Source organism: Eretmochelys imbricata, chromosome 18 (assembly GCF_965152235.1).
Source record: "Eretmochelys imbricata isolate rEreImb1 chromosome 18, rEreImb1.hap1, whole genome shotgun sequence".
Lineage (NCBI taxonomy): Eukaryota > Metazoa > Chordata > Testudines > Cheloniidae > Eretmochelys > Eretmochelys imbricata.
This window is the reverse complement of record NC_135589.1, coordinates 12,635,177-12,658,630: the sequence shown is the minus strand read 5'-3', so window position 1 is coordinate 12,658,630 and position 23,454 is coordinate 12,635,177. Positions and strand designations below refer to the sequence as shown.

Below are 23,454 nucleotides of genomic sequence, written 5' to 3'. Positions count from 1 at the left end.
GTCCTGGATCGGAACATGTGCCAGGAAGGCCGCTGAGTCGAGTGGGCTCTGATGATTGGCGGTGGAGGGACTCCCGCTAACTTGTAGCAGGTCCTAATGCAAGAGGTGATCCAGTTAGAAATCCTTTGCATGGACACTGGGAGGCCCTTCATCCTTTCAGCTGTAGAGACGAAAAACTGAGTCGACTTACGGAAGGGTTTTGTCCTATCTAGGTAGAAAGCCAGAGCCCTTCTTATGTCCAAAGTGTGAAGGTGACTCTCTTCACTGGTCTCATGGGGCTTAGGGCAGAAGATCGGAAGAAAGATGTCCTGGCTCATGTGAAAAGTGGACACCACCTTGGGAAGAAAGGCCAGGTGGGGCCGGAGCTGGACCTTGTCCTTACTGAAGATCGTGTATGGTGGTTCTGAGGTCAGGGCTCGCAGCTTGGAGACTCACCTCACTGACATCACTGCCATGAGGAAAGCTACCTTCCATGATAGGTGAGATAGAGAGCACGAGGCCAGAGGCTCAAAGGGCGGACCCATAAGCCTGGACAGAACCAAGCTGAGATCTCACTGAGGGACCGGGGACCGGACTTGAGGGAAAAGCCTCTTGAGGCCTCGAAGGAACATTACCATCATGTCATGGGCTTTCTACTCTCAAGGAGGACCTTCTGGACCCCGTCCAAACAGGCCCATTCATCCGGGTTCAGCCATGCAACATCCACGCCGTGAAGTGGAGGGATGCGAGGTTGGGGTGCAAGAGTCAGCTGTGATCCTGTGACAGCAGGTCTGGTCGCTTCAGCAGGGGTCAGGGAGGGATCATTGACAAGCTTGATAGCGTCCCAAACCAGTGCTGGCGAGGCTACGCCGGGGTGATCATGATAACCTGCGCCTTGTCCCTCTTGATTTTCGCTAGGACCTTCCTGATGAGCGGAATTGGAGGGAACTAGTACATCAGGCTTCCTGCCCATGGCAGGAGGAAGCGTCAGAGAGGGAGCCCTTGCCCAGACCCTGTCTGGAGCAAAACCTGTGGCACATCCTGTTCTGCCTGGTGGAGAACAAATCCACTTGGGGACTTCCCCACCTCTGGAAGATCATGCCGGCTACCTCTGGGTGAAGCACCTACTTGTGGGGAGAGGAGAAGTCCCTGCTTAGGTGATCTGCTAGAGTGTTCCTGGCACCCAGAAGGTGACTCATTTCTAGATGGATTCCGTGGTCAATGCAGAAGTCCCAGAGACGTAGTGCCTCTTGGCAAAGGGCCGAGGATCGCGCTCCACCTTGCCTGTTAATGTAGAACATTGAGGCTGTGTTGTCTATGAGGACTCTGACCAGTCTGCCCAGCAGGTGAGGTAGGAACACCACGCATGCTCTGTGCACCCCCATGAGCTCTCTGACTTTTATGTGCAGCGTCGACTCCCCTGGGACCACATACCTTGGGTCTGGAGGATGCCGAGGTGCGCCCCTAGCCAAGTTTTGAGGCATCCAAAACCAACTTGACTAAATAAGGAGTGCCCATGAAGGGAACTCCTTCCAGGACTTTCCCGGGGTTAGTCCACCATTTCAGCGATGTAAGTTCCATTGCAGGGATGGTGACGACCTTCTCCAGGTGGTCCCTGGACGAGTCTGAGGCCATGGGCCCAGCTGCGGTGCTGCCGATGTAGTCTGCACTGTAGGTCCTGGAGCCTGTCCCGCCGCTAGGGAACCTGAGCTAGAGCCTGAGTGGTCACTCCCTTGTGATCAAGACAGGGCTGATTGGTACTGGTCGCCCCTCCTGGAGTTGGATCTGGCTGACCTCGAGGAGCATCTGGATTGGGGCCTCAGCGACCAGTGGCGGTCAGCAGATCCGTGATGGCCCCAGGCTGGCGATCTATGATTCACGCTTAACGAGTGGGATCGGGAACTAGAGCAGGCTTGGCATCATGCAGTGATGCCACCCTGGAGGATTGGTGATGGTCCAGAGAACAGTACCGTCGGTCCCTCAACCTGTCCCTGGAGCACTACTGGTGCCATGGAGATTCTGGGCACCGGCTCCGAAACTCCTGCTGGGGGGCGCATGCCTCTAGAGATCTGCACCTGGTCATTGGCAAGCTGTGCCTTAAGCCTCTCTGCCCTTGTCCTAGGTCCGGAGACCGGATAGGGCTATGAAGCTTCTGCCTATCGCAGTCAGAACCATGTCGGCTGTGAGAGGGTGACTGTTGGCGGGACATGCCCCGTGACGGGGAGCGCTGCCGGAAAGGTGGAGACTGTGGTAGTCCCAACGTGGGTTTACCCTGGGACTGGGACCCTGCAGGGGCCAGAGTGGGTGGCACTGGAAGGAACATAATGCCTTGCGCCGCTTGGAGGGCCTCTGGTATGGACGGCACCCGGAGCTGATGAAGACCTCCGCTGCTATCCGGGGTAGCTGGCAGGGAGTCGGCTAGGCTACACCGCTCGACCTTTGAGCAGGGGGTTAGACTAGATGACCTCCCGAGGTCCCTTCCAACCCTGATATTCTATGATTCTGTGATCCTGAAGGGGGTGAGGAGGCGCCCGAGACAGGGCCTTGGTCCACCCCAGACTTGTCCTTTCCCTTGCGGGAAGCTGGAGACCTTCCTCGTCCCATCTTCCTGGGCTTCTTGGCTGAAGCCACAGAAGGGGACTGGTGCCGGCTCAAATACTGTACCAGCGGGGCACTGCCCTTACCTCGATGCCAGAGCACCGTGACCTTGGTGCGCAGACTCCATCAGGAGCGCCTTCAAATGAATGTCACAATCTTTCTTCGTCCTGTGCTTGAAGGACTTGCAGATTTTGCACATATCACTAATGTGACTTTCGCCCAAGCACTGTAAACAACTATTATGTGGCTCGCTAATGGGCATGGGCCTTTTACAGCAATCGCAGGGACTGAGGCATACCCCATCCCGAGGCGAAGTCCCTTTAGGGACCAACTAAGTCTCTAACTTAACAAATAGGTTGAAGTAAACTAGCGGGAAACTACATACAGTAATATTTGCAAGGCAAATGAGTTCGAACGAACGAAAAGCAACAGCTCTAGCTGAAGCAGCACCAGTCCCATGCAGCATCACTGGCGGCAAGAAGGAACTGAGGGTTGAAGGGGCCAGTGGTTCCCTATATGCTGTGGCATACGCGTGCCACTTCAGGGGGCACCAGAGTCAGTCCCCTATGGATACTGCTGAAGGAAAAACTTCCGGCACCGGTGCATGTGGCGAGCACACACCTAAGTTGAACGGACATGAGCAATCACTCGAGGAAGAAACAACTTTCTGATGCAGAAAGTGGGAGGCTCCAACCAGAAGAGAAGCCATGCAGGAACTGCCTCTTGCCACCAGTGTGGAACTAATCAAGAAGGCAAGAACAATAGGGCAGCCCAGTACCAGTGACTATGAGCTGCTTGGATTCACCATAGTGACGAATGGCAGCATAAGGTTATGAGATTTCAAGAAAGCAAATTCCAAAATTCCAGGGACGTAAAAAACCTAGTGAGTAAGGTGCAACAGCAGGAAGTATTTAAACCTCCCTGGGTGTGGAAGGACTGGGGAATCTGCATAATTAAGGTGTGACAGACTACAGTTCTTCTGAAGAGCAGGAATGCAAAACAAGCAGCAGCCTGTGTGGTCCCAGGTGGGACCTTAAATATCTGAGGTTAAAAGAAACAAAAGAAAGCTTGTACTGGGAAAGGAAAGTGGCAGGCAATCCAGAATACATGGGGTCACTTAAAGCTTGCAGGGAGAAGATAAGAGAGAGAGAGGCCCTGATAAGAGGAGCAATAACAGCACAAGTTAATGTAAACTAAAGGGGTTATTTTATCAGGGAGAAGAGGTACCATACTTAGGGAGAAAATAAGGCCATTAAAAAATGAGGATGGTGGGTAATGTCTCAAAAATGGATGAGCTACTCAACCGCCTTTTAAAATCTTCCTCTAACATGAAAAATAAAGACAAAGCAGACAGGATGAAATGAAGATCTTACAGAAAAGCAGATACGGGAATGCTTAGAAAATGTAAATATGCACAAATCAGCCAGTCTGGATGATTCTCATCTGAGAGCATGCTGGGAATTAACTTTCAAACTTACTGGACTACTGATTTTTAAGTCATAGAGAACTGGGGAGGTGCCAGAAGACTAGCAAAAATAAATATGGTACATATTCTTTAAGGAAAAAACAAGAGTGATCCTGGCAATTATCGTACCTCTGGTCTTAATGTCTCTTCCCAGTAAAGTCATGAAACAAATATTAAGAGAGGGAAGAAAATCATTAAACATCTAGAGGATAAAGGAACCATGAGCAATAAACAGCATGGGGATTACAAAGAATAAATCTTGCCAAACAAATTTAATTGCTTTTTTTGATAGAATTATACAATTAGTGGATGAAGGGCTGCAATATATTTGGACTTTAGTAAAGCATTTTGATACAAAGTCTCACATATGCTTAAAATTAATTCAAATTGGCTTGGATGTGAATACTGCCACATGGACTGAAAACTGGCTGAAGGACCATAAACAAAGGGTAATGACAAACGGCAATGTATTGAGCTGGGAGGAGGTATCTCATGAATGCTGCAAGGTTATGAGTCGAGTTAGGTCTGATTTTATTTAACATCTTCATTAGTAATCTAGGAGAAGGAGTAAACAGTACATTAACAAATTCACAGATGATACTAAATGGAGGAGCTGGAAGCACCAGTGCAAGGGAAGAGAAATAATACAAAGGGGCCTATAGAGACTAGGGGGAAAATATCACAAATTGAGATTCATATTTGGAAAAATGTAGCTAATACATATGGTGGGGGGATATTCAATAGGAGAGGAACCTGGAAGGCAATGTTGCAATAAGAGACCCAGAGAAACAGTGGACACAGTAAATGAGATACAAGTGTGTAATGTGACATACAAAAAAGGCAGTGCAGTTTTAGGCTGCATACAGTCACTGTGGTGTCATGGCACTGGAGTAGGGGATCCATTTCTGGACAACTGAGAGTTCAGCGAGAAGGAAAAAACCTCCCACCAAACCGCACCAAACCAAAGAAATGAGCAGGGGCCTGGAGGGACTGATTTACAAAGTGAGATTCAAATAACTAAATCACTATAGCTTGGATAAATGATGATATGTGACTAGTCTGTGAATATTTGAAGGGGGTAAATTCCAGGCAAGAAGAGGAATTAACTATTGTGGTTCAAGGGGTATAATTAGGAGAACTGCAACAAAATAAAGAAAGGAAAAATTCAGGCAGCATATCAAGAGAAAAATATATCCTGCAAGTGAAATGTATTAGGTAGTAAAATAATCCTCTAAGAGGCGTGGAGGCAACTACATTGCTTGGCATAGTTAAAACTAGACAGGATAAAACACTAGCAAACAGACTGCAGGGATTGATCTTGCACTGGTAGAAGCAGCTGGACTTCAGAGATCTTTCCCATCTTCAGTGTTTGCAATTTTATAATATGTTCACAGGCACTTGTAGTCAAGTGTGTTTTTATCAGAGCACAAACCCATACATGTCTGTTTGGGCATATTCATGTGTGCTCAAATCATGTGTCATTCTGGGTACATATGTGCATGTGTGTCTGTGTGGATGAGTTCTATGCCTGTTCCATTTTCCCTGAAAGCCTCCTCGTCTACAAGAAAAACAGTCCCTCAGAGCAAGAACCAATTGTCTGCACAGTGCCCCCTGGACTCCCTGCTTTGTATCACTAGTCCACTCACAGAATCAGACAAGAGGCGCTAATTCCACAGCAAGAACTCTCAAGGCTACTGTGATCTTCATGTATTAACTGTGCATGGTCTAACACTGGTTCACTGCTGAAGCGCACAGCTACAGGATATCCTTCGGATTTACTGCCTAGTATATGGAGGAGGGTTTCAGAATGAATGTGCATGCCATAGCATTCAAGCCACATGAGAGCCTGTGCTGTTAGATACCACCCAAGGGCCACTTGTGGCCCAATCCTACAAGGTGCTGAGCACCTCCTGCAAGATAGTAAGTACCTAATTCTCCCCACTGCAGTCAAAGGGAATTGAGAGGGCTCAGTGCATTGCAGGGGGTACTCAGCATCTCCTTGGATCAGGACCTCAAATTCAAATATCATTAACTGCATTGAGTCCAGGTGGGACTGTAAGTGGTCTTAAAACTTGCTATAGGAGTTGGCCTCTTTGAGCAGGAAATAATTTCCCTCTCCCCTCTGCACAGTTCCATGTTTCCCTTACCTGCGCAAGTACATCTTCCAGGGCTCAGAGATTTTCTCCTGAACAAGCGCCTTCACTGCTTTGCCCAGGTATTTCATTGGCTCACCAGCCCCTGCCTGGTTGCCATCTCCTTCTGTCTTCAAGCTTGGCAGGCTGCCAAGGCTGGCATTGGACTGGTTCATCTGTGGCAAGAACACAGACACAGCATCAGACACGGGTCACTGGCCAATCTGGCTCCGCTCAAAAGCACACCATGAAAAGCCACATTTTCAGGATTAGAAGGAAAGATCAGGGAAGAGGTTTGCACAGGCTGCACATTGCTCCAGGATAAATCAATAACTCATCATCGCCCTTCTCCAGCACCCTCTGTTTGAGGCTCTCAAAGTACATACCATTAATCAAATCCTCTCAGCCCCTACATCAGGTGTGGAAGCGTTATCCCCATTTTACAGATGGGAAAATAGAGGCAGAAATGGGCCCTACACTGAAAACCAGGTGGATGGACCCCTGCACCTAAAGGAAAACTCTTGACTCCATGTTTCCAGTACAGGATTGGAGCCTCAGTGACTTGATTCCCATAGTGGCAGAGTCAGTAACAGAAACACAAATTCTGGTTCCCAACCATCCTGCTCTAACCACAGGACGGCACTCTGTCCTATAAAATGATTGTAAGATATATTTATTTAAAGGATATATAAAATCCCAGTTCCATTGAAATCTAGGGGAAAATTCCTAATTACCTCAGTGGAGTCATGATTTCAGCCTCTGTGTTTTATGTACAGACAGGGATGTGTGAGTGTGTATTGAGAGCGAGAGAGACTCTCACTGATTCACTGATACAGAGTGCTGGTGGGATTAGGCATAGACTGTACAATAAAAGACATATAAGCTGAAAAAATGAAGTTACTTAATAATGCTTAGCCAACAAACTTTATCTCCTAATAATGTATAATATAATACCACAATTCAGTCCTGCTCACCTACTCATATGAATAGCTCCAGTAAAGTCAGTGGAACTCCAGGCACAAATAAAGTGCAGTATCAGGCCCAAGCTTTGCATTTAGAAATCACTTCCCCCATCTGCAGATCTCAAAACCCTTTATAAACATTAATTAACTAACAGCCACCCTGACAGCCACCCTGAATAAACTGTATAACAACTGCCATACATTATGGGACCCCTGGCTATTCTGAAGCTACTGCTGCTACAATACATCTCTTAATTGGAGACTACAACTCTCACCCTATGTCTACACTGCTGCTGAGAGTGAGCATCCCAACCTAGGTAGACAGACTTGCACGACTGTGGATGTGGCAGCTTTGGCAGTGGCTCAGGATTTCAAGCTGCAACTGGGTCTGAGCCCAGGTGGCCAGCCTGACTCTGCACTGGAGCCACAACGGGCCACACTGCTATTTTTAGCACACTAGCTCAAGCCCCACTAGCATGAGTCTCGCTCCCGGTTGCAGTGTAGACATATCCTTAGAGGCTGGGAGTCGGAAATTCAGTTTGTCTTATTTCTTTGGAAACTTTGGAGCTCTCAGTTCAATTTCCTGGAAGGGCATTTTAAAAAGAGAAATTCACACAAAGAAAGAAAGAATTCCTCAATAAGGAGAGAGACATTATAGAGCAGACAAAGAGGGGGAGAGAGAGACAGACACAGTGCTGTAACCCTTACTCTTGTGAGTAGTCCCACTGAAGTCAATAGGTCAGATTCTCCTTTGCCTTGAACTTTATGACCCCATTTAACCCTGTGTATACGTTAAATGATACCTATCTGATTCACTAGTGTTTTACGCCCACGCTGCACTTATTTTGCACAGGAGTAAGATGCCTGATTTGGGGAAGCATGTAAGCAAGTGCTTAACTTTAAACATGTGCTTAAATCCCATTGTCTTCCATAGGACTTAAAGTTAAGCTTTCCTCAGCTGGGGCCTTAAGGATGACTCAAGATGCCAGGCAATGGGACTACTCTCAGAAGTAAGAGCTGCAGATCCAGGACCACAGACTATGGGGAGGAAGGTATAAAGAGAGAGAGAGAGTGCATGTGTGTGTGCGTGCATGTGTAACTAAGTGACAAAGGAACCACTGAAAACCAAATGGACGAGAAAAGCAACATACAGTGAAAACGAAAAAATGGAGAGTAAAAGGCCAATGGAAGAAAAGAGGGAGGAGGAGGGAGAGCACTAGACAAAGTCACTTTGCCCTTTCTTGAGGGTTATATAGCCTTGCTGGATATAATGCCCAGAGCCAAGGGGATGGCAGTAGTTATGCCTCTAAAGCCTATCACACAGTTGGATATTAAAGTGTGGCTCAGAGGCTGCCCTGATCACTAACGCAGTTGTATACAGAAGCAAAATTAATCTCGCTATAGTAAAATTTATCATGTGGAAGGGAAAAATATATTTGAGATGATGTATAATTTAAGGAAGAAAGAAAAAGAAATTGTGCATTATTTAAAGTAAATATTCCAGAGTGTGGTAGAACGGGCTCAGTTGGACACTATTACTCATGCCAGAAAGGCGGAAATGGATGATTTTTACTCAAAACTTGTAATTTCGTCTTTTTCTTCTGCTCTCTTTTACAAAAACAAACTCGCCGACCATGAAACAAATGTTTTACAGTAAATAAAATAGATAACTGTAAAAAGAGAGAGAGAGAGAGAAGTTGCCAGGTTCTGGAAATCAAATTTTTAAAAAATTCTTTCGAGCCCTCCTCTGTCTAGAAGGGATAAAAAAAAAAAAGGGTGTCAGGGCTGCGATATATTTCTTCAGCCAGTTCATTAAATTAATTCATAAGCAGGGGCTCTGAAATTACACCCAATGACAAATGGTCTCAAAATTTAAATGGTACAAACTCATCTTATTAGAGGCAAAACATTAAAAAACAAACGCATCTCCCCCCCCCCCCCCCCCCGCCATCACGGCTTTAATTTCTCTTGGTGGGGGGAATGAAAGGCGTTTGATGGATGGCTCTTACCTTATTCATAAGCGAGGATAAAAGAGATGAATTTGCTGAGACTGTGTGGCCATTTGATTCATTACTGGAACACACAAACCAATAGGGTTTAGTTAAGACGTGCACAGGGACCGTGAGCCCTGAGATTAATTCCCTTCAAATTGTGTCCTCTTCCCCCCCTCCTCCCCTACTTCCCACCTGCTGCATCTGGAGGAAGAGATGATGCCCATTCTCCCTCGGGCAGGTCAAGCTCTATGTGGTAGCTAGGATACAGGGGAAGAAGGTCTCAAGCTTCCAGAGCTAAGATGGATCTCTTGGCCATTCAGTATTCCAGTTCACACCTCAAGTGTCCAGCCCAGTTGCCTCCTCATCACCTGCCACCTAGCTCATTTCTCACTCACCCTGCTTTACTCTTTGTCCTGCCCCAGGCCAGGCAGGACTGTTAAAACACACATGCCATAGAACACTCAGGGCTCCTATAACAAAACCACAGGGTGACAGTTATGAATTGAGAAAGGCCCTCTCTATAGTAGATGAAGAGGCATTGCAAAAAAAGTAGGATACTAGGGTGCAATGTCTGAGACCGACACACAAGGGCAACCCAGGTATTTTACAAGCATTAGCAGGACTTTGCTGATTACAACAACTGGGACAAAGTCTTTAGCTCAGGCCTGGATGAACCTCAGTATGGAGAGGAAACCACAGGTGTGTCAGGCTGCCCTGGTTCAGCCAGTCCCCCAAAGATCATTCATTCGACAATGCAGTCCTTCTTGGAAAATGATCCAAAAGCTCTTGCTCTCAGCAACAGTACTAGGCACTGTTGGATAGGTGCTTCTTGAGTCCCAGAATGCACCAACATGGCTATCAAAAACTGCAGGGCTGTACGGATGTGCTAAACATCTGCAAGGATGAGCAAGACAAGCAGCTGTTTCATGCAGCTGACATTTCTCCAACAGTTTCCTTGCTTCGGCCATGATCCAATGCCCACTGAAGTCAATTGAAATACTCTCATGGGTGTCAGCTGGCATTGGATCAGGCCCTTAATGGAGACCCATCATTAGTCTTCAATCAAATATATGGTGTTAATGGTGGTTGCTGGGGGAAGAAGGTTGGCCAGAGGCCTGTTGGTGTTCTAACTTAGAGGAGAGTGTGTTCCAAGTTATAGGGGCTCTCAATCCATAAACAGGACCCAGTGAAGTCAATGGGAGTTTATGAGAGCAAAAAATGCCTTCGAGAACAGACACCTTATAATGCCATGGGAGGCTGAACGAGCCATCTAGGGCACACTAAAGCTCTTCACTTTGCAATTTACAGATTTTTCTTACTCAGCACAAGTTAGCAGCCATAGGTAAAACAAGTTAAATCAAACCGTTCTCCCTTGTGTTACTGGATGTGAGAATAGCCTTTGAGTGCCTCAATGGATGGAGCCAAGTCTCCCAGCCTCTCCTTCTCACCCATGATCTTTCACGCTCAGGTCCAGGCTGTGCTCCTGCAAGGAATCCTGGGTCGCCGGGGATGAGGACACCACACTCTCCACGGGCTCCTGCTTCACTGGAACTGGATTGAACCGGCCGGGAGTCATTAGTTGCCCGTTCCCTATAGGAGACAGAGACCAAAGAGAAACATGAAAAATACACAAATTAGTGTCAGAAAGAGGCGATGGAGGCAAATAAATGAATTAAACCACCACCACCAAATAATGGGAGAGAAGAAAAAAACCAAGTGGGGGGAAGGGAAGCACGCGGGTTGCTGGTCAGCGTTTATCGCTGGGCTGACTTGATGGGTTCTGACGTCCACCCCAGCATGGAAATTCTTCAAGTGATAATTATTGCAAAATTATGTCAAAGTTGTCCAGGCTACGGGCCCTTTAAAGGAGAAGAGTGGAAGGAGCGTGGGGGAGACCTGATTCTCTGCACAAACTGTCATAACTAATTTGCGGGGCTGCCTCTTAAGCGTTTATTAAAGACTCTGTTAATGCTGAGGCAATGTGGCAGCTTTCGACTGCTAGTCAAGCCCCCTTTCCATTCCCCAATCTCGCCGTTGCCTTAGCGACCGCTCCGGCCCTCCACTGAGCATGCCCAGAAGGAACATCTGCTGTGTCAGGTCTATTGAAGCTGACAGCCAATCAGATTGGTTCAAACTGCGTGACCTCTCTCCCATCAAGTTGTCCAGACGAGAAGGGGAAATATATATATATTTTAAATGAGAAAAATACGAAATATATAATTTTTAGATGAAGGGAATGAAAAAAAAGGAGGATGGAAAAAAGAAAAAAATGGTGGGAAAGAAGTAAGAAAGAAAAAAATGAAGAGGAGGCTAAAGAAACGGGGGGAAAAGTTGCTGACAGGAACATGGCCGCTGAGCTTTTTTCCACAATCCCCAAGTGACTAAAATATTAATTTACCCTCAGGCACTACAGCTGACGGTGAGCTGTTTCACAGACAGCAAGTGGCATTTTATTAAAAAATAAAGGAAAATAGTTCTCTCAATGACCTTTCTGTGTTTTAGGAAAGAATTATTTTAATAATAAGGGGAAAAATATTTCAAAGTTTTTCCCTCCTTTTAACCAGATCATGTCACTCTCATCTCTTCTTCATTCAGAGAGGACTCTTGTTTGAGAAGGGGGGGAGGAGGCAGAGGTGACACACCCAGACCCAACCAGCTTGCCTCAGGCACCAGACAATGGAAAGGTTTTCAATGCCCTGCGGGGAGAGAGGAATTGTGGGGGCAGAGTCTGATGTCGCTGGGGCCTGCAGGCCAGCTCCTACTCTTGATCACATCAGTGTAAATCCAAAGGCACTTGATTGTTTTCAGTTGGGTTACTCTGGATTTACAGCGGTGTCACCAAGAGCAGTCCGGCCCTGTTCATCGGAAGGGGCCTGAGATATTCTGGCTGAAAGGGATGGCTACAAATTAACTGTCTACTTAGGTTCTAGAGGGCAGCAAAGAAAGGTTTCATTAGTCCCAGTGGGGTGATCCATTCTGCCGTGGATTCAGGCTGCTCCTTGCAGACTGTCAAGGGGCTATGTGTGGGTAGGATGGGAGGGAAGGAAAGCAACCTGCCTGTCAGACCCAGTAAGGTAAAATGTCGCATCTGAGAACCAACACAGTGGTTCCTAAGAGGATCAACCAGATGCTTCAATGGGAGAAGCTCATCCCCTCCCCCAAGCCAAGGAGAGAAAAAGAAAAAGGGAGATGAGGGAGTTAGAACGAGCCACAGTGAGAAGAGAGCACTGGGTGGGCTGGACAGCTCATCGGAGCACACCTCCTGGCACAGATCCAGTGCTATCACTGTTGTTTGTCCTGTAATTACTGCGGTAGAGGTGCAAGGTGAGGGGGAGAGAGTCATTCGGTGCAGCTCAGCTTATCAGTGAAAACCTGCAGCTCTCACGCTTGCCTGAAAAGCTGCAAGATACAGAACCCTCTCTGACTCCATTTCCCCTCTGCCTTTCACTGGCTTCACAGTCCTTCCCCCCTTTCCAGGCCATCCCTGCCTTCCCTGGAATGCAGCCTTCTTTCTTATGCAGAACGCCCCCAGTCACAGCCCCCTTGATGCTTAATGAATCATGTACAGCAGGGGTAGTCAATAGCCAGACCACGGGCCAAATCTGGACCTCCAGGCACTTTTGAATGGACCCCAAAATCTTGTTATGTACTTACTATCATTATTTTTTATTATTGTCTCTGGCGTTTGGACCTTGACTGTACCTTGACCAAGAAATTTGGACCTTGCCAAAAAATAACTGACTACTCCTGCTACAGCAACAGAAGAAGCAATGAAAGGTCCTTGCTGCTGTCCTTTTCCCCAGGCCAGGTCCAGTTTCTCTCCTAATACTCCTCATCCCTGCCCTGTTTTCCTGAGTAGCAGAAGTTCAACCTCACCAGATGCTCCTGATTAACTGAAAAAGATTCTGATCGGGTGCATGTCAGCAAGGTCTCTGGGGACATGGCTGGTACTCGGGACACCAATCAAATGGCAGAGACAGGGCTCGATGTCCACCCACCTCAGAGATCCAGCACCAGCAGCTGGGGGCAGGGGAAGAGAGGGGAGTGAGTCTGAGGGGCAAGAGGGCAATAAGCAGTAGAAACTGCACCGATGAGTCCACCCAATGTACAAGAAACAAAGGGGGGGTAGGGAGGGAGCTCCATGTTGGGCTGTGAGAATCGGCTGGGTCTGACTCACCCCGCTCTCCTGTGGGAAGGAGGGGAGGACAAGGCTGCTGTCAGGACCCAATGCTTGGCTTCTCAAGATGGACCATGGGAAGCATGACCCGGGGATGCTCTGTAACCCTGGGACTCTGGTGATTTCTCTATCCATTTCCATTTTGAATAAAATGCCCCTTACTTTCCAGCCTACAGTTAGATGGGGAGGGAGGCACCACACAGGAGAACACTCCTCCTCCAGGGCTCTGTGTGGGCAGCAGTTTCCGCTCTCTCAGCTACGTGAAGACATCCAGGTTCCACAGAAACCCCCCAAGCCAACACTGTGCATTGGCACCAATGCTTTAACTGGACATGGTGAATTGCTTCTCCCAGCAATGCTCCTGTTCAGCCTGCCTATTGCCAGCGGGTGGCCCATTGAATAGACCTAGTATCTCCAAATCAGATATCTCCAACTCTCCTACCTTTTACCTAGCTCCAGTGTAATGGAGGGAGGCTGGGGGACTCACCTGCTTCGAGTGCCATGGATGGCTTGAGGGCTGCCGCTGCCAGCCTGGCCATCATAGGTGAGATCAATCCTTTGCTGGCAGAGATCCTCTCCATAATGGATGCTGCTGGACCTGGAGAAGAGGTGGCTGTTCGCTCACTGGACCCTGAGACAGCTTGTGAGGGGGAATTGGCAGCAGTAGAGGATGCTGGATTTGTGCTGGAGGAACCAGCAGTCATTAGATTGGCTGAGCTGGCGGGATGTGGTGTGGAGACCCGGCTGGGGATGATGGGGAAGTAGGAGCTGGCCGTTCCAGGAAGTGCTGAGTTGGCGAGCGCCAGGGCCAAAGGTATATTGCTGGGGAGGGCCTGGGAGAGCAGGCCGGAGATCTTGGTGGCCGGTGGCATGTTGTTGGTGGGCTTACAGGCCTGAGAGGAGGCGAGCTCAGCAGCGGAAGAAGGCGCAGCCGGGATGATCAGGGAGACGGAAGACTGCTGACTGGTAGGGGAGGCACTCAGGCTGGAGTTCTTAGAGCTCATGGCGGAGAAGTCAATGAGGTCATCGTTGCTGGACTCCTCCTGCTCATTATCCTTGGCTCCCAGGAGAGAGGTGGGGAGGCCCAACACCCCCGAGCTGCGGATGTGCCGGCGCTCATGCTTGCGCTTGTGGGAGGTCATCTGGCTGGTAGAGGTAAAGGTGAAGCCACAGCCCGCCCGAATACAGTGGAAGTGGTTAGTGGCCTTGCTGTAGACGCAGCCCTCGTACTTGCACTCCTCATACTTGTAGAACTTCTTGAAGCCATCCTTGGCATAGGCGTCGTCCTTGATGTGGTAGCTCTTGTGCTTCTCGATGTCGCACTTGTTCTTGAAAGTGAACGTACACCCGGGTCGCCTACAAGGGCACAGAAGAGGGTGGAAGGCTGTATGAGTTGGGAGCACCAAGGGGCTGCCACATCACTTGCTTCCTCGCTGGGATGAGGTTTGGAATCAGTATAAAGTACTGAGCCCTGGTAGCAAGAGGCCTCTTGGCCCCTCTTAGACTTGGCTTGGGATGCCAAGAAGGGTCTTTCCAGCCAAGGGAAGCAACGCTGCAACCAAGTACGAGAGCTGGGATAATGCCCCCACTCTGAAGACTAGCCAACAAAACAGAGGCAGGGATCCAGCCTCACCCACCAGCCATCCCAAACAGAACACGAGCCCAAGGCAGACTGAGGGTCATTCTTAGACAGAAACATAGGCCCTAGCTGTGCCTTGATTTTCTCCCAAATGATTTGAGTGTCCAATGGAGTCATTGGAAGGGCACTCACGTAACTGAAAGCAGAGTTTGACCTTAAGCTAGGAGAGCTGGATGGCTGGTCTCTAGAGAGAACTCTGAAGTGCAAGTGCCATTAATACTATAACAGTACCCCTCAATGATGACCTTTCAAGCAAAGCTAGTGTAGTCTCTTTCTTGAGAGATTTCTATCATAGATTTCCCAATGGGCATACTTGCCTTGATTCATCAGGGAGAGATCAGGGTGTCTCCTACCACGAGAGCTCTCTCCAGATTATACCCACTCTGGAGTTTATGTCCTTTCAGGAAGATGCCTGGGAGGTTCATATCCAGAAAGGCCTTCCTGGTAGGTTGCCCCACTGTGTATAATCCTGAGCTTTATGACTTTTCAGAAAGAGGCCAGCAGATGTGCATCAATAACGTAGGATTTTTGCCCTCCCCCCCACCATCTCACCTGCAGTGGAAGTGAGTGGTTTTCTGCCCATAGAACTGGCAGTCCACGGTGCCACAGTCTTCTGTGGCTCGGAACCGCTGAAACCCATCGTTGATCAGCTGTGTGTTCTTCTTGTGGAAGTTTTCGTGGGTCATCACATCAGAGGTGCTGGTATAGACCTTGTTACAGCCCACCTGCCCAGGACCAAGGGAAAGAGACATCAGACCATCCCAGCAGCAGCTTACTGATTTATTATTAATACCAGCAGTAATAAACACACAAGCAACACAGAGACATTTTAATTGTATTTGTGCATTTCCCCTCAGTATTGAGTCATCGCTTTGGTTGCCAACCTAAGGACTGATGCTGCAAAGAGTCTAAGAAAAGCCCGAGTCTATGGGGATGAAACAATTAGAACAGGAGAAGGAGGCAGAGAATTGGGGGAGATGTGGAGAGATTAAGGCTACTGCTCAGGGACAGAGCAGGGAGGGTCCTGTTCCTCAAAAGCGCTGGACAGACTGACAAATACTGTCATGACCCTTTGTCATCTTGGGAAGATTTGGAGAGACTTAGGGCTTCTACTCTAGCCCTTCACCTACTAGTGGAGCACTGGAGAGACTGGTGGTTACTCATCTGTTCATTTTCTCTCTCCAGGAGATGGGGTGGTGTAGAGCAAGCTGAACACAACTCTAGGGCCTGTTCTACTCTAGCTAGTCACAGACCAGAGTGGAAATCTGAGTCAGCTGGTCACCAGGAACCGGTGGCTTTTCCCCATCACCCCCCAACATCGTTTGCTCAATGATTTTAACTTTGTGCAGCGAGTGGGAATGGTGTGATGAGAACGGAATGCTGAAAACCTGCCTGCCCCCAGGCAAAGCGGGCAACTTTGCCATATTGAGTAAAAAACCAGTGGAATCTGAAAACGCCATCACCCCTGCTGAGCTGCTGACAGCGGGTTTTATTTTTTCCCTTTCTTCTTTTGCACAGTGTGTGCCAACGCCTGCACCATCTCAGAAGTGAAGAGAACGAAAACACCACCTCTCGGTTCAGCCCAGGTTGATTCAAACAGGCAATAACAAATACCCAGGGGGGAAAAAAAAAAGGATCTCCAGCTATTTCCAATATAAAAGAGCCTCTCTCTCTCCACGCTGACACCTTGAAAAAAAACAGACCCTGTGCAGCATTAAAAAAAAGAATTAAACAAAAACCTCCTTAGGAATAATTTGCAATGCGGCTCTTGGTGTTAAAGCCTAAAAAATGTCAGTTTATATAAACAACTAACTGAATTTTATCCACACCAATTATGGACATAAAGAAAAAAAACCCATGAGGCGGATGGCACAAATCCTGCCATTTAAACAATATTCATTTTAATTGCAAGTTTATGTTCTGACACCTTTCCTGTAAGACACTGCTTACATGGTCATTGACTTTCTGGAAGGGAGTGGTCACAGGGCTAAATTACCCTTATATAGAGGCCTAGATAGGGGTCTTTATTGAACCTCGGAGTGGCTGCAGACTGAGAAATCTTGATTGCCCTTTAAAAATTAAATAATTTCCATCTTAGTCAATTCAGCAGGAAACTGAGCAAGGAAAATACAGGAGAAATAGCATTAAAATGCCCACAGCAGAGACCCAAATGGAACCCCAATTTCAGCAAAACACTAAGCACATGCTTAAGTCCTACCCTATTCAGGACAGCACTTAAGTGCCTGCCTAACATTAAGCTTGTGCTTAAGTCCCATTGACTTCAAAAGCTGACTTGACTTAAATATGTCCATCCCTATTCAATAAAGCATTTGGGCATGCATTGAAGACTCTCTGGCTTTACTGGGCCTTAAGCACATGCTTAACTGCTTTGCTGAATTGGAGTCTTATGATTGTAAAATAATCCAGGAAGTGGGACATGAGATTTTAGAGTAGTAAAAACTTGTGAGGGTGTTTGATTATTTTCTGTGTGATTAAAAATTCCATTGCACATTGGTGTAGCAATGTTTTAGGTGCTGATTCAGTGTATCCCCATTCCTACCCTGCTTCAGAGCTGATCCCACTCTAAGAGATGGATAAAGTAAACAGGGTTCTAACTGCCTCTGGGCTAGAAAGGGATAAAGAGCTGAAAGTTTTGTCTATGTGGTAATTCCAATTCCTGTTACACCATGGTCAAAACACCATTTGCTCTTGAAATGTAACCACATTCCCAACGTAATGCCCAATATCTCTCAGAACTTCTCCTCTAGCAATGCTGGTGAGGAAGGCAGAGCTGAGGTTTGCTTCAAAGTGAGTACCATTAATATTTGATTGTCCTAGCAGCTGGCTACAAAGGAACTAAATCCAGTGCTAAAGGACAGATGCTGTGCCGAGAGAGGCCTTGTATCAAGGGAAGCTGTGGCTGGTCAGATGGTCTGTTTGGGCACAGGCACTCTAGAGAGACTTCACCGCTTGTCCCACTACCAGTCCCACAGAAAGGGATCATCTGTGTGGATAAGTCAGGTACAGAACAGAGGAGAAATCCTGAACCCCGCCACAAAACTAGAGCGTTGCCCTTCTTACAGATCAGGATTGTGCTTGGCAGGAGAAAGTCCATGCAAACGGGATATAGATTCTTCATAAAGGTGATTGAACCAGAAAGGACCAAGAGAGGCTATATTTAAGCTATTTAGAAGTTCTCCCATAAAACAGTTTGCTGTAGGAGAGGCTCCTGTCCCCCCAAAAAGGAAAGTGTTGGGCTACCAGAACGTCAGGATCCTTTAGGTTTGCAACAGAAAGGGAATGGCTCTGGATTCTTCATTCTCCCTACAGCCCTGTCATCTTTTCCCCAGCCACGTTGCTGCCTTCTCCCCAGTCCAGCTGTGTTACCTGCATGCAATGGTAGTGTGTGCTTTTCCCATTCAGGTGACAGCCATGGTAGTACACACTGCAGTCATCCAAGGGGCTGAAGCGCATGAAGCCGTGCTGGAGGGAGTTATCACGTTTCTTGTGCATGTTGTAATGCCGAATCACATCCTGTTTACTAGTGAATCTCTGGGGAGACAGAGAGAAAGTGAGACACACACATGAAAGGGGTGGCTGAAGTGAGTATTCCTGGGTAACTTCCTTTATAAACCCCGTACACTGCAGATTTACAGTTCAGCCATACATGAGGGTCAGGTTAGATTAAATGAGAAGTCTGTTTTTTGTTAAAGGGACAATATATGCAAACACAAACTGTTTCAGTAACTATAAGCCAGGAGTGAAAGATGCAATAGTCTCCATGTGGGCACCAATGATAATGCCAAGAACGACCTTGAGCGGATCACTGCAGACTACGGTGGCTCTGGGAAGAAGGATAAAGGAGTTTGAGGCGCAAGTGGTCTTCTTGTCCATCCTCCCCGTGGAAGGAAAAGGCCTGGGTAGAGACCGTCAAATCGTGGAAGTCAACGAATGGCTACGCAGGTGGTGTCGGAGAGGAGGCTTTGGATTCTTTAACCATGGGATGGTGTTCCAAGAAGGAGGAGTGCTAGGCAGAGACAGACTCCACCTAATGAAGAGAGGGAAGAGCATCTTCACAAGCAGGCTTGCTAACCTAGTGAGGAGGGCTTTAAACTAGGTTCACCGGGGGAAGGAGACCAAAGCCCTCAGGTAAGTGGGATACTGGGAGGAAGCAGGAGCGCGCAAGAGGGCAGGGCTCCTGCCTCATACTGAGAAAGAGGGACGATCAGCGAGTTATCTCAAGTGCCTATACACAAATGCAAGAAGCCTGGGGAACAAGCAGGGAGAACTGGAAGTCCTGGCACAGTCAAGGAATTATGATGTGATTGGAATAACAGAGACTTGGTGGGATAACTCACATGACTGGAGTACTGTTATGGATGGATATAAACTGTTCAGGAAGGACAGGCAGGGCAGAAAAGATGGGGGAGTTGCACTGTATGTAAGGGAGCAGTATGACTGCTCAGAGCTCAAGTATGAAACTGCAGAAAAACCTGAGTGTCTCTGGATTAAGTTTAGAAGTGTGAGAACAAGAGTGATGTCGTGGTGGGAATCTGCTATAGACCACCGGACCAGGGGATGAAGCGGCTGAAGCTTTCTTCCAGCAACTCACGGAAGTTACTAGATGGAAGGCCCTGATTCTCATGGGAGACTTCAATCACCCTGATATCTGCTGGGAGAGCAATACAGCGGTGCACAGACAATCCAAGAAGTTTTTGGAAAGGGTAGGGGACAATTTCCTGGTGCAAGTGCTGGAGGAACCAACTAGGGGCAGAGCTCTTCTTGACCTGCTGCTCAACCGGGAAGAATTAGTAGGGGAAGTTAAAGTGCATAGGAACCTGGGAGGCAGTGACCATGAGATGGTTGAGTTCAGGATCCTGACACAGGGAAGAAAGGAGAGCAGCAGAATACGGACCCTGGATTTCAGAAAAGCAGACTTTGACTCCCTCAGGGAACTGATGGGCAGGATCCCTTGGGAGAATAACATGAGGGGGAAAGGAGTCCAGGAGAGCTGGCTGTATTTTAAAGAATCCTTATTGAGGTTACAGGGACAAACCATCCTGATGTGTAGAAAGAATAGTAAATATGGCAGGCGACCAGCTTGGGCTTAACAGTGAAATCTTTGCTGATCTTGAACACAAAAAAGAAGCTTACAAGAAGTGGAAGATTGGACAAATGACCAGGGAAAAGTATAAAAATATTGCTCGGGGATGCAGGAGTGAAATCAGGAAGGCCAAATCACACCTGAAATTGTAGCTAGCAAGAGATGTTAAGAGTAACAAGAAGGGTTTCTTCAGGTATGTTAGCAACAAGAAGAAAGTCAAGGAAAGTGTGGGCCCCTTTCTGAATGATGGAGGCAACCTAGTGACAGAGGATGTGGAAAAAGCCAACGTACTCAATGCTTTTTTTGCCTCTGTCTTCACGAACAAGGTCAGCTCCCAGACTACTGCACTGGGCAGCACAGCATGGGGAGGAGGTGACCAGCCCTCTATGGAGAAAGAAGTGGTTTGGGACTATTTAGAAAAGCTGGACGAGCACAAGTCCATGGGGCCGGATACGCTGCATCCGAGAGTGCTAATGGATTGCAGAGCCATTGGCCATTATCTTTGAAAACTCATGGCGATCCGGGGAAGTCCCAGATGACTGGAAAAAGACTAATGTAGTGCCCATCTTTAAAAAAGAGAAGGAGGAGGATCCTGGGAACTACAGGCCAGTCAGCCTCACCTCAGTCCCTGGAAAAATCATGGAGCAGGTCCTCAAGGAATCAATTCTGAAGCACTTAGAGGAGAGGAAAGTGATCAGGAACAGTCAGCATGGATTCACCAAGGGCAAGTCATGCCTGACTAATCTAATTGCCTTCTATGACGAGATAACTGGCTCTGTGGATGAGGGGAAAGCGGTGGACGTGTTGTTTCTTGATTTTAGCAAAGCTTTTGACACGGTCTCCCACAGTATTCTTGCCAGCAAGTTAAAGAAGTATGGGCTGGATGAATGGACTATAAGGTGGATAGAAAGTTGGCTAGATTGTCGGGCTCAACGGGTAGTGATCAATGGCTCCATGTCTAGTTGGCAGCCGGTATCAAGTGGAGTGCCCCAAGGGTCGGTCCTCGGACCGGTTTTGTTCAATATCTTCATTAATGATCTGGAGGATGGTGTGGCTTGCACCCTCAGCAAGTTTGCAGATGACACTAAACTGGGAGGAGTGGTAGATACGCTGGAGGGGAGGGATAGGATACAGAGGGCCCTAGACAAATTAGAGGATTGGGCCAAAAGAAATCTGATGAGGTTCAACAAGGACAAGTGCAGAGTCCTGCACTTAGGACGGAAGAACCCCATGCACCGCTACAGACTAGGGACCGAATGGCTCGGCAGCAGTTCTGCAGAAAAGGACCTAGGGGTTACAGTGGACAAGAAGCTGGATATGAGTCAACAGTGTGCCCTTGTTGCCAAGAAGGCCAATGGCATTTTGGGATGTATACGTAGGGGCATTGCCAGCGGATCGAGCGACGTGATCGTTCCCCTCTATTTGACATTGGTGAGGCCTCATCTGGATACTGTGTCCACTTTTGGCCCCCACACTACAAGAAGGATGTAGAAAAATTGGAAAACGTCCAGCGGAGGGCAACAAAAATGATTAGGGGACTGGAACACATGACTTATGAGGAGAGGCTGAGGGAACTGGGATTGTTTAGTCTGCGGAAGAGAAGAATGAGGGGGGATTTGATAGCTGCTTTCAACTACCTGAAAGGGGGTTCCAAAGAGGATGGATCTAGACTGTTCTCAGTGGTAGCTGATGACAGAACGAGGCGTAATGGTCAGCAGTGGGGGAGGTTTAGGTTGGATATTAGGAAAACCTTTTTCACTAGGAGGGTGGTGAAACACTGGAATGCGTTACCTAGGAAGGTGGTGGAATCTCCTTCCTTAGATATTTTTAAGGTCAAGCTTGACAAAGCCCTGGCTGGGATGATTTAGTTTGGGATTGGTCCTGCTTTGAGCAGGGGGTTGGACTAGATGACCTCCTGAGGTCCCTTCCAACCCTGATATTCTATGATTCTGTGTCCAAGATGTGCTTTGTGAAGCCTTGGACATGATTCTTCTGATATGATTTTAGCTGCTGCTCTCTGAAGAGCTGCTACAGCTAGAAAGGAAACCAGTGAACTATACCTGCTATAAATGACTAATCCCAGCTTTCAAATCATTCGTGTTAGGGGTTTGCAAGACATTGGCTACTAAATCCATGTCAAAAGGAAGAGGGGAAAAGGTACTTTGTTCGCCTACAGTGCCTTTTCCATCTAGAGCTCTCCAAGTGCTCTACAAACATCACTGAATTTTAGCTTCACAACCCCCCGGGACACAGGCTGGCTTTGTTAGAAAAAACAGCTTTATGGGGAAACTGGAGATACAGAGAGAAGTGACTTGCCCATGATCACACAGAAAGTCAGTGGCAGAGCTGAGAATTGACCCTAACTCTCCGTGTTCCATGCCAGAACCACCAGACCATCCCCTTCATCCTCTGCCTGCTTAAACTAAGGAACTGGTGCCCCATTATCAGTGCAAACAAAGTGCCTTTAAAATGAAGCTTTTCATTTTTATTTCCCACATATATTGATATTCAACGGTGAAGGTGTGAAAGGAAATCTGTTTTAAAAAAAATCAATAGCCATTTATTGTGAGGAGTGATTGAAAAACCTAGTATTCTAATATTTAGCAACTTTTCCAGCCTCCCTTTACAAGAGACAAATGATTATTGCTTCCACTCTGTACTCCTATAATATCAATCCTGATCATTCCATTGGTATTGGCAAGGGGATATATGGATATGGATTTCAGTAGGAAGCCTGCAGAGGCTAGAAGTACTATTTCCCATGGTGTACGTACAGGATTCCCATTGCCAATCACCGTTCATTTGTGCCCATTTATTACAGAGCATTACTTATTATAAACTATATCTCAGCCATAAAATAATTTGCATTTTAAAAAGCAGCCTAAATCCTTATTCCTCCGTGAGACCAGCCAAGCTCCTTTGCAAGCAGCTCCTGGACTCCTTGGGAAATAATCATGAGGCCAATCATAATAATAGGTTTTTCTGTCTTTCCATCCTTTGTGTCCCCCCTGCTCTCTGTGCACAGAGACCTCTGTGCTGTGATTGAGAGCTCTCCATCTGATTGGTTTCAGAGTAGCAGCCGTGTTAGTCTGTATTCGCAAAAAGAAAAGGAGGACTTGTGGCACCTTAGAGACTAATGAATTTATTTGAGCATAAGCTTTTGTGAGCTACAGCTCACTTCATCGGATGCATCCATTTGATCGTCCCTCTCTGGGTCACTAGCAACAACCCAAGGAAAAACCCCAGTCTGATCAACTGAAACCTGAAGTCGAACAGAGTGGAGTCAAACTGGTTTCCCTTGCTGTGGTCAGACTCATTCCCCCAAGACCAAAGTGCCTCCTTGGGCTGGGGCAGGAGTCATGCTGGATGCAGAGTAGAGGCAAACTCTGGGATTTCCCCCCATC

The 23,454-nt window shown here is 47.5% G+C and overlaps 1 protein-coding gene and 1 long non-coding RNA gene across 2 annotated transcripts in view; one reads left to right on the top strand and one right to left on the bottom strand.

The window, feature by feature from the left end:
* Window positions 1–11,616, top strand: part of LOC144276971 (uncharacterized) — a 45,218-nt gene extending 33,602 nt beyond the window's left edge. The window contains exons 4-5 of the long non-coding RNA XR_013348371.1: window positions 8,071–8,188; window positions 10,599–11,616. This is a non-coding gene — a long non-coding RNA (uncharacterized LOC144276971). The remainder of the gene's footprint in view (window positions 1–8,070; window positions 8,189–10,598) is intronic.
* CASZ1 (castor zinc finger 1) overlaps window positions 1–23,454 on the bottom strand; it is a 53,722-nt gene that overhangs the window by 3,497 nt on the left and 26,771 nt on the right. Inside the window, exons 5-10 of the mRNA XM_077837441.1 lie at window positions 18,334–18,498; window positions 15,499–15,671; window positions 13,795–14,663; window positions 10,579–10,720; window positions 9,146–9,209; window positions 6,190–6,350 (exon numbers count right to left, since the gene is read on the bottom strand). Of these exons, the coding sequence (XP_077693567.1) occupies window positions 6,190–6,350; window positions 9,146–9,209; window positions 10,579–10,720; window positions 13,795–14,663; window positions 15,499–15,671; window positions 18,334–18,498 (1,574 nt within the window). The remainder of the gene's footprint in view (window positions 1–6,189; window positions 6,351–9,145; window positions 9,210–10,578; window positions 10,721–13,794; window positions 14,664–15,498; window positions 15,672–18,333; window positions 18,499–23,454) is intronic.